Below are 11,387 nucleotides of genomic sequence, written 5' to 3' on the forward strand. Positions count from 1 at the left end.
ATTTAGAACAAACTGCAATGAACAAAGATGATGCATGAGTTGGGGCTCAAGGAAGCAGAGCAAAAGAAGAAGGCATGCATAGATTATACACAGGTGAACTCGCAAGCAAGCAGTATTGTAATGGAATTACACTGCTACATTTCTGAAATATGTGAACCTCCTATGTCATCATCCTTGTTCAGTGTAATTTGTTTAAGGTTTTTCAAAGTATTATTTCTCTGCTCAAGAACCACAATAAATTCCACACATCTGTACATGGAGTTGTCGATTTATGTACTATATGATGTGAAAGTATGAAAATCGTCTGGAATGTCCCTTTAAGCGACCTCTGCGGGAGCAAGTGATCTTCTGAGTTTATTTATTATAAACGTTTATATACTCTATTTCCTTTTATACAGATGGTATAATCATTTATGATATGAGTGATTAGTGCCTGTTCATTCCTGAAGACAGATTTTTTTTTTTTTTTTTTTTTTTTTTACCACTGGTAGACTGTGAAAAAGAAATCATAAAGTTTAATTAAAACTGATTCTTCGTGTCTTTGCAAACTCTCCTCTTCTGCGATGTGTATGTACGGGGAGTCAATCAAGGCTTGTCCTCCTTTTATTCAAAGAAGACATCATCGGGTTCGTTTTCTGTCTTCTTCGGCGGAAAGTGATCACTGGCTTTCTGTGAGAAAGATTGATGAAAAATATTTGGTTAAAACATGTTAAGTTGTCCGCAACAGCGTCGAGTTTCATTTACTACAGTGTATGAAAAAGAACATTATTTTTACGCCAGCAGATTCCAACCGATTTTAGAAATAAATTTACTATTTTGGGTTTGGAAATGCCACCTTTATTGAAATTATCAATGTTTGACAAATTTGTACTATTTTGCAATTTGATCCAATCTGCTGTATTTACTATGTACATGTGTAAGGGCGGGGTTCCACTCCAATATTCTATTGGTTACTAACCAGGGGCCCGTTGCATAAAAGTTACAATTATGGTAACTTTGCCATCCAGTGGTAACTTTCATGGAATTCTTGATTTTGATTGGCTGTTGAGTATTGTTGCCATGGTAGTTACCACTGGATGGTAAAGTTACCATAATTGTAACTTTTATGCAACGGGCCCCTCTGGAATAATGTTGATAAGACCGTCGAGCCTGAAACAATCTTTCCCCTAAAGAATGTAAATTCGGCTTACGAGGCGTTTTCCCCCCTAAATTTATATCCGCGTTAAACGAATCACCAATGCTATGTTGGTGTGAGATTCCCTTATTCCTTACAGTTAACTTGAGACGAGGGTAAACTTTGAAGGACAGATTCACCCAAATATATCTGTGAATTGAGTAAATGCAGCAACAGAGCACATCAATGAATGTTTGAAGAAAATCGGACCATCCGTTAAAAAGGTGTGACTTTTTTTTTAGGTTTCAGTGCCCCCATCGCTGGATTAGAAGACTTCAACAGCTTGTGTCTCTTACATACTACACGATAAAGAATGTATATTAACTATACAGAATGTATACAGAATTCAACATAAGGTAACATTATTCTAGATAGCAGATGACTTATACTTGACTTACCTCTAGCAGAAAGTAGGGGGAAAACAACAGATTACCCTATTTTATAAACATGTGTCAGTCACAAGCAAAGAGAATGTGTGCTTTTCATAAACAAATCGCATTTTATGGAAATTTTTTTATATTTTCTTTATGTCATCGTGTTGTGATTGTTACTTGTCCTTCTTAATACTGAACATACCCAATGTGGCCACGACTGGATCTCCTTGAAGAGCGCCTCGCCTGGACATTCCGTGAAAGGTGTGACTTGACGATGACCGTAGAGGGTGTAGTTTGCATTCAGCTTATTTCTGCGTTGAGAGCGTGAAAAGAGCATGTAATGAGAATAATGATGACGGTGATAATGATGATGACGAGAATGAAGACAGAACAGTAACCATAAGAAAAAATAGCGTTAAAATTTGTGCTCGACATATCGGGACGCTTCGCTACGCTGTCTGGTTTTAATTACTTTGCAACATACGATCACCCCTCCAGCCACTGAACTGAAATCTCCGTCAATAGGCCCATTTACACTTGCTTGGAAAAATCGCGATTTTTCTAAAATCGCGACATTTGGGTGTAAGTTGCTAAGCAACTACACCCAAACGCCCTCGAAACATCGCCAGAAAAATCGCCAGCCGGAGTGCGATTTTTTGAAACATCGCGAAGTTTGAGGCGAAGTTAGCGAGTGTAAACCCAAGCTGCAGAAATATCGCGATTTTTCATCACGTGACTTTCGGTCTCGGATTGCACCGGGAGTTTACGCGCGCTCCCGATCCCTCTTTGGACGGTGTAGAGAGTGCGTCGGTCACTGGCCATAGTACTAGTACACGGTATAGACAGCTGTGTACAGGTCTAAACGGCCGATCCTCGATCGGCTCGTAGTCTCTCACCTCCCTCTCCCTGATGAAACTAGTACGTGAAAACGACTACTAGTAGCAAACCTGAAGTTTTCCAACCACGTATCATCACCCCAAGACGACTTAACAAAATAATGTTCTCCCAGAAATGCGTTGATTCAGATTGTGAGAGAGCCCGTACTGCTCTGATACGCCGTTTGTGGAATACTAGTACAGGAGTTATGTAACAAGTGTGAGTTCTTGCTGTCGCCTGATAAAATACCAGTCCTAACTTCCAAGTCCTACTTCTCACTTTCGTCATATCGGCGAAATTTCATGATCCTCCTGAATGCTGCTGTAGATGAAGTTTTACACACCTACTACGTATGTGATCTATATTAATATAGCAAGCTATATAGTTTTACCGTAAGTATAACAGTCTCGAGAAGCACAAATTTATGTGTGCATTGTACTGATAAAAAGCCCTGGCTCAACGTTCCAACCAGCTAATGTGATCAAAATATACTGCACTGCATGCAGTGAAAACGAACAGAATAGCGCGCGCTTCCACTCATCTACCGTGTTGAAAAGAGGTAAATTACGCATGCGCACTACCGACCAAAAATCGCGATGTTTCGTGAAGCTCAAACTTCGCGTGCTTTTGCGCAAGTGTAAACGGTGGAACCAAAATATCGCGATTTTAAAAATCGCGATGTTAGTAAGTGTAAATGCGGCTAATTGCATGCAGTTCACACACTGGGTGATGTTCGGTATTCCAAAGGCTCATTAATCCGAAATGAAAGAATATTTGTTATCCCAGAGGTTCGTTATACCGAAACACACACTGCCATCCGTATACCATGATAAGTTCTTCAATCAAAAAATGAAGTACAGTTTTGTTGTTGTTGTTGTTGTTGTTTTAAATCCTAACATTTTTGGTGTTATCACGAAAGGTTTGTTATTCCGAAGTTTCCCGAAGCCAAAACTAAAGTCACATGAAAATAAGGTTCGTTAATCCGACATGTCATTAATCCGAAGAGAAATGGAGTTCAATATTCAGATAGTTCGTTTCAATCTAAAAATGAAAAAAAAACAAAAAAAACAAAAAAAAAAACGCGCACTGACGAATCGTCGGAATGTTTTCGGATTCACGATCCACGATAGTAGTCTATAGCGAACCTTATTCATTTTCGGACTTACGATCCTTTGCAAATAACGAACCTTAACAAAAGTGTAACCCGACCTCCCTTGTAGAGCACTCTATTCAGGCTATACCACTGTACGGTACTCACATTATTGCAGAACTCGAAACCTGTGGCCCGAATTCACAAAGGTGGTACAATTATTGAAACCATGGTTGAAACCATGGACAATTTGCATGGAGTGTCACATGGCCTATTTCGTTACGAAATCAGTCATTTCGTCGACAAAATGACCATTTCGTTGACGAAATAATAATTTTGTGGATGAAATGTTGTCATTTCGTCGACTAAAATGATTGATTTCGTAACGAAATAGGCCATGCGACATTTGGCGCTCCATACAAATTATCCATGGTTTAAACCATGGTTTCTGTACCACCTTTGTGAATTCAGGCCCATAGGTATAAGTTCTTTTGAAAGAGCCGTGTTTTATCCTCTAGATCACGGCATCGCACCTATCTCATTGTCATAGTATATATATAGGGTGACCATTTATTAAAAAAAAGCAAGAAAAAGATCAAACACCTATATCAGCAAACATGTTATATTTAGCATTGCGCCCCCCCCCCCCATCAAAAAAATGGTTCGCAACCTCCATAATACTTAGATTGATTTCTGTTACATTACAGCTCAAGCAAATATTCCAGACTTGCAGTGCTATCAAAGAAGACTCTTTAAAAGAGGGTTCTGAAGATTTAATCTATACCATAGGTTTATTTTTTTGTTATCAAATGCTTAATAAAAAGATGAACTAAACATATAGGCGGTAACATCTATAACCTCACCTTGTTTGTGTATTAAGCGTGTTAAAGCACGGGAAACATTAAATAAATTTCATTACTTTTTCGCTCTTTTACGTATTCCTATGAAACTTTCCTTCTTTTCTGGTCCCGCTCTGTTCACTGAAGCCGGAATGAAATCCCCCCCCCCCCCCCCCACTGTAAAATAAAGAGGATTAAAAAAAAAAAAAAACTCGTTCTAGGCCTACTCACTTGTCTATAGCACATGATATAAGAGACTGGACCGCACTGATCGCCTTCTTGTTGGGAAGTTTGACCGTAAAGTTACCCATGATGGATATTCCTGTCAGAAAAGGTGTAAAGAGAAGATTTTGAAACAAAAAGTCAGCTGTCATGAGGCAAAATGCTACTTTGAGATAAATTTCGGATACACAATCACGAAACGGATACAAGGAGAAATAACAGTACCGCACTTGATGTATTATGATTAAGGTATACGAAGTATTTCGTTCATGCAATTAATTGTATTATGGGCTTATGTCGTAGCTTGCTTGTTAGCCCTTTCCAGTATATAATACAGACTTTGGGCTTCAGTATACAGCATGATTTGGAAGAAAGATCCTCATGGAAGATGCTTATTGTATCCCCCGAACAGAGTTCGGAGGATACTATGGATTTGGCCTCGTTGCGCCGCGTCCGCTGCGTTGGCGTCCGTCGCGGAGATTTTCTTTAAATTTGGCATGTCTATCTTGAGGGTATGGTAAGACGAGGAAGCCTATTGTTTTGGTGATGGCGCCCTCGCTTGTTCCGTCTTTATACATGAAAAGGTAAATTTAACAGGGTCTGCTTGTGTGTGCGACGCTGGCCTTATTTCTCGACCGATTTTTTTTTTTTTTTTTCGAATTTGGTATGTAAATGTATCAGTCAAATCTATACACCTATACCTATTGATAATGCTGCCCTCACTGTTCCACGTTTTACAGGGTCAAAGGTCACCCTGATCATGTCAAAATTTGCAAAAGTGCTTATTTATGCAATAACTTGATTGTTACTCAATGGATTTTATTCAGACTTGCTAAGGAGATGTATGGGTGGTCATTCTACATGAAGGAAACAACAGTTTGTGGTGACGGCGCCCTCAGTGTTGACTTGGAGGCCAATGCACATTTCGTGTGTGTGCTCTATCAGCCACATTTCTTATCAGATTTTCTTCAAATTAGGCAAAAAGGTGCATTATAATGAAATGAAGATGCCTATATTGTTTTTGGTGATGGCGCCCTCGCTTGTTCCGTCTTTATACATGAAAAGGTAAATTTAACAGGGTCTGCTTGTGTATGCGACGCCGGCCTAGTTTCTCGACCGACTTTTTTTTTTTTTTTTCAAATTTGGTATGTAAATGTGTCATAGTCAAATCTATACACCTAAACCTTTTGATAATGCTGCCCTCACTATTCCACCTTTTACAGGGTCAAAGGTCAAAAGTTAATGCATCTGATTTCTGGAAGGTCATTAATTTTTCTATCTGTACAGCATGCAGAAACATAATCATGAATCCAATTGATTCGACAGTCATTGTTTGATTCAGAATTGCAAGTAAGACGCAGATATGCTTTCCACTCGTTTTCGTAAAAACAAGCAAGCAAACAAATTCACACTGAGCTTATGGATGAATTTTATTGTGAATATCTAAAATATTTTACAGTTACAGCATGCAGAAACATAATCATGAATCCAATTGATTCGTCAGTCATTGTTTGATTCAGAATTGCAAATAAGACGCAGATATGCTTTCCACTCGTTTTCGTAAAAACAAGCAAGCAAACAAATTCACACTGAGCTTATGGATGAATTTTATTGCGAGTATCTAAAATATTTTTACAGTTCACATATCAGAAACAATGCTGGGCACGTGAGGAACATACGAAATTTTGAGATGAACTTCCATGACACTAGATTTTAATGACGTAAAAAAGATCTATTACTAGTATAATTGGATAGATTGGTAAGCTTTAAAAAAATGATCCAGCCCGACTGGGCCCCAAAACATGCAGGGCCTAATTTCTATTAAATAAAAAGAAATTGTGGCACAACATCTAATTTTTGTGGCCCCGGGGAACCGCTAATGTCGAGCCTTTCTATCTATCTATCTATCTATCTACCTATCCATCTATTTATCTATCTATCCATCCATCTATCTATCTAAGTGTATACCAATCTATCTATCTATCTTTCTATCTACCTATCTATCTATATCTATCTATCTATCTATCTATCTATCTATCTATCTATCTATCTACCATGATTATACTTGCCTATTGATCTGAAATTGTACCACGGAGCATGAGCGCCCACCGTGTCCCATCCTCGTCCCTCGTACACTCGACCATCTTCGCCAACCAGAAATGAGTAGCCAATGTCATTCCAGCCACGATCATCCATGTGAAAATTCTAGCACAGGGTTTAAGAAAAGATGCTCCTGAAGTCACGCACATGTGACATCATCAACCTCATTATCATCATCCACGTCATCATCATCATCATCATCATCGTCATCATTGGCATCATTATCGTATGCAAGTTCCCTTTTATTTGTCACAATGTTTGTTGGCAAGGTCCTCCAATCCAGAACATAAGTTTGTATATTTAGCGAAGTCATTGTAAATGAACTTATTTTTGTACTGTTCACACTTAGTTTATTATCGATTCATATAACAGGAATTAAATCTCCCAACTCTGTTTCGTTAAAAAACAAGGCAATCGCCAAATTGTGTCTCGCCCATTCGCGCACAAGGAATTAATATTTTTTATAACTCCCAGAAGTTAATTGACCTGCTTATGACCTTTGACCTTGTGGTGACCTTCAACACCCTAAGGGACATTTACCATCCAAGTTTGGTCACAAACGGACAAAGGGATCAAAAGTAATGAGCCATAATCGAAACGCGCCATAAAAGCTTAACATTGGGCCCTAAAAATTTGTTGACCCCTTTCTGTGACCTTTGACCTTGTGATGACCTTTAACTCCCCAAGGGACATCTACCATCCAAGTTTGGTCACAAACGGACATAGGGATCAAAAGTTATGAGCCACAATCAAAACGCGCCCTAAGAACATAACATTGGGTCCTAAAAGTTTGTTGACCCCTGTCTGCGACCTTTGACCTTGTGACGACCTTCACCTCCCCAAGGGACATCTTCCATCCAAGTTTGGTCACAAATGGACAAAGGGATCAAAAGTTATGAGCCATAAACGAAATGCGCCCTAAAAACTTAACATTGGGCCCTAAAAGTTTGTTGGCCCCTGTCTGTAACCTTTGACCTTGTGGTTATCTTCAACTTCCCAAGAGACATCTACCATCACCCAGGTTTGATTGCCATTGTAGCAACATGTGCTGAGTTACGTGTGACAAGAGAGTCTTGCAAGTAAACTTTAACATATGACCTCAAATGACCTTTGACCTTATCATGTGACCTCTTACGGCACCATAACATGAAGGTACCCCAAGTGCATCCATTACCCAAGATTGATTGCCATTGTAGCAACATGTGTCGAGTTACGTGTGATAAGAGAGTCTTGCAAGTAAACTTTAACGTATGACCTCAAATGACCTTTGACCTTATCCTGTGACCTCCAACGGCACCATAACATGAATGTACCCCCAGTGCATCTATGATCCAAGTTAGGTTGTAATCCAAGCAACTTATGTGAAGTTATTTGTCAAAAGAGAGTCTTGCAGGTAAACTTTAACATAGAAAAGAGAGTCTTGCACATACTCTTTAATATATGACCTCAAATGACCTTTGACATCATCACATGACCTCCGACAACACCATACTCCAGTAACATAAAGATACCCCTAGTGCTTCTATCACCCAAGTGTGGCTGCCATTGCTTTAACAGTTGCCAAGTTATGCATCATAAGAGAGTCTTGCAGGTAAACTTTAACATTTGTGACGGACGACGGACGGACGACGGACGGACGACGGACGGACGACGGACGGACGCCATTTGGATCCCTTAGTCTCGCCTTCACCTCCGGTGGGCGAGACAAAAATTGTATATACCTTTAAAAATTTCCGCAATTCTCAGTGCCAACCAATTTCACACACAACGAAAATTATACATTCACTAATATCATAAATGCATTTCCACATACGTATAAGTATAGATATATATATATATATATGAATAGATAAATTTGTGAGTGGATGCCCGTATACAATATCTCGCTTGTACCTGTATCGACCTCATCAGCTTGCTACAGTCCTGCAGAGTGAAGCACGCGTATGTGAAGGTGTGGTGTAAGATGACGAACGGGACTGGAGTGGCCATGTCTTGGCGGGCCTTCGGCGGTCTGGCGCCCCACAGGCTGCGGGAGACTATATCCGGGCACGCCGTATCAGACGCTGTGTGAAAAGCATTTGCGTCATTACTGCTCTTCATCCTCCCCCGAAAAGTTGGTCGAATCGAAATCGGGTCATTTTCCCCTAATCGATGGATTCATTTCAATTCACAGTTAATCAAAATTATGAGAAGCATTTTCTCTTTTTTTAAGGGGGGAGGGGGAGGGGATGGGGGTTGTGTCCAAAGAAAAATAACATAACGCAAGGTGTATAAATCGTTTTAGTTACAGAGTTTTGCTGCAATGTTTGCTTACAAATCGATCATTTTTTCTTTTTTATTTACTAATTTTTTACAATTCAGGGAAACTATAGACATAAACAGATAGATACTATTGCAAAGGTATAGGCATCAACAGAAAGGTGGGTATTGATAAACAAATAGATAGGTACTGTTGATAGGCCTAGATAGACAGACAGACAGACAGACTGATAGCTTGCTTGCTTGCTTGATTGATTGATTGATTGATTGATTGATTGATTGATAGATTGGTTGGTTGATTGATTGATTGATTGATTAACTAATTAATTAATTAATTAATTGGTTGTGGTTGATTGATTGATTGATTGATTCATTCAGTCATTAATCATACAGTCATTCATTCATTCATTCATTCGTTCATTCATTCATTTATTCATTCATTCATTCATGTTAAACTCCTAGTGACTGGGAAATCTGGTGGCCCAACACTCGGTTCTGGGTTGATAAATTCAGAGTTTTTCCATGGTGTTCAGTGAATGCAAGTTCTCTTTTATTTTCTTTATTTATAAGCCTAAATGTATTTCCCCAATACTTGTGTGTATACGCGTGTGTGTGTGTGTGTGTGTGTGTGTGTGTGTGTGTGTGTGTGTGTGTGTGTGTTGTGTTGTGTTGGGGGGCAGCTGAATATACTGCTCATATACATACACACACAAACATAATTATAGGTCTATATTGTATAGAGGGTAGAGATAAGATAAGGAGAAAGATTTCATGACTGCTCCATCATACTCACCACTAACTCGTTTGATATCCATTCTCAGAAACTGTGTGTAGTGAGCAAATGAAATAAAGAGGAAAATAAATCGGTGTCAAAAATAAATGGTTTCAGTTCATTGATCGAGCAGGAGAGCCAAAAGTACGATGAGTCTATCGAGAGCTGGGTCCCATTTCATAAAATGATGTTTGCATGGCAACTACTGCTGGAATGTCAACTTCCCATTGCAACAGCCAATCAGGAAGCTGGATTCTTGTCATTACCATTTGCTGACCCAGCAAGAGTTGCTATCACTTCAGGTTTTGTTGTTGTTTTTTGTTTTTTGTTTTTGTTTGTTTGTTTGTTTGTTTGTTTGTTTTTTAAATGGGGCCCTGGAAGTGAAGTATTTTTTAACTTTATTTTATTTATTCTATAGCCTCAGGAAGTGCGTTGCTTACGCACGTCAGATATTAGAACCTGTTCATAATACAGTATTTGAAAAAAGAAGAAGATGAAACGTCAACCTAATATGATCCATCGTGCTGTTCAAGTCATGTGACGAAAAGGTAATCACGTGTAAGACACCTGCAGTAGTATCATGGTCATATGATCAGTCACGTGCAAAGAAATCACTGGAGCGAATCTTATCTCCGTATTCACCATAACGTCATCAATAAATTTTATGGAGTAAAATCGCACTAAGATTTAAAGAAAAAAAGACAAATAGAGCATGCAGTGAAAGTTTACTACACGAATGTGGATGATATTGGTCATAATGATGTGCTTTTATAATTCATAAGACTCCCCCATTCGCTCTGAACATATATTTTCACTAAATTTCTGTTTTTATAAGAATTGGAGAACAAGTCACATCAAAAGCATCAAATTAATATCCTAGTGCAACGTTAACCAGCAAAGCAACTATCCCTGTCTCTTTCGCGTTCAAGATTTAATGAACTGCAGTGAATAAAGTGATACTAAGCATAATTATGGATTTGTATACAATTATGATTCACCGAAACTGAACATAAAACAGCAAAGTTTTGACATTCTCAAGCTTCAAATGTATCATATTTTGCATAGATGGGTATCAGTCATAATTGTATACAAATAAAGTCATAAGGCCATAATAAGTTATCAATGTTTCCTCTTTCTACTCATTATTTCTCCCTCACAGCTGTTACGTTTCTTCTCCTGTACTTCCGATCTGCTTTGTATTTCATTTTTCCTTTTATCTACCCCTCCCAGCTCCCATTTCTTTCTTTCACACACACACACACGCTGTCATTCTCCATGTGGATTGAAAACACATCCAGCTGGCACAAAACTGTAAAACTGATACAGTAGTTCTGCGAGTCACGGACATGGAATACAAGCACCTGCTGCAAAGCTTGCTCGCGCACACATGACAAAACAAAACAAATCAAAATAAAACAGCGCCACCTATCATCTGCAGTGACGTCATGGTCAGCCGAGAACGCGGGGATTTCCCTAATCACAGTAAGCCAGTTCGGGGTGTATACTGTTCATGTTGTTCCCCTCTGGTTTTCGTCTAACCTCCCTCATTGAAGCCATCTCTTTGCACCCACTGCGAAGAGCAGACCGTTATTTATATAAACGACGTATGCTATTTGCGTATGACAGGATTACTGAAATTGTCTTTAGATTGTCTGTATAGTCAGCCAGCCAACTCATTCAG

General features: G+C 39.0%; 1 protein-coding gene across 1 annotated transcript; it reads right to left on the bottom strand.

The window, feature by feature from the left end:
- Positions 1 to 537: 537 nt before the first annotated feature.
- Positions 538 to 9,754, bottom strand: LOC139732112 (peptidoglycan-recognition protein SC2-like). The gene is made up of 6 exons (XM_071642979.1): positions 9,728 to 9,754; positions 8,569 to 8,738; positions 6,645 to 6,780; positions 4,585 to 4,675; positions 1,751 to 1,859; positions 538 to 669 (listed from the first exon to the last, which is right to left on the bottom strand). Exons 1-6 carry the CDS (start codon positions 9,747 to 9,749, stop codon positions 604 to 606), a joined length of 594 nt encoding a protein of 197 aa, XP_071499080.1. The 5' UTR covers positions 9,750 to 9,754; the 3' UTR covers positions 538 to 603.
- Positions 9,755 to 11,387: the final 1,633 nt, after the last annotated feature.

Source organism: Diadema antillarum, unplaced genomic scaffold (genome assembly GCF_040938485.1).
Source record: "Diadema antillarum isolate AM-2024a unplaced genomic scaffold, OU_Dant_1.0 seq00000400_RagTag, whole genome shotgun sequence".
In the NCBI taxonomy this organism is placed as follows: domain Eukaryota; kingdom Metazoa; phylum Echinodermata; class Echinoidea; order Diadematoida; family Diadematidae; genus Diadema; species Diadema antillarum.

Bases quoted from the DNA above. Each gene is read 5' to 3' on its own strand.
- LOC139732112 (XM_071642979.1), bottom strand. From the start codon at position 9,749: ATGGATATCAAACGAGTTAGTG. The intron at 8,739-9,727 runs GTGAGTATGATG...CTTTTCACACAG, and splicing joins GGATATCAAACGAGTTAGTG to CGTCTGATACGGCGTGCCCG. The intron at 6,781-8,568 runs GTACAAGCGAGA...ACCCTGTGCTAG, and splicing joins AGCTGATGAGGTCGATACAG to AATTTTCACATGGATGATCG.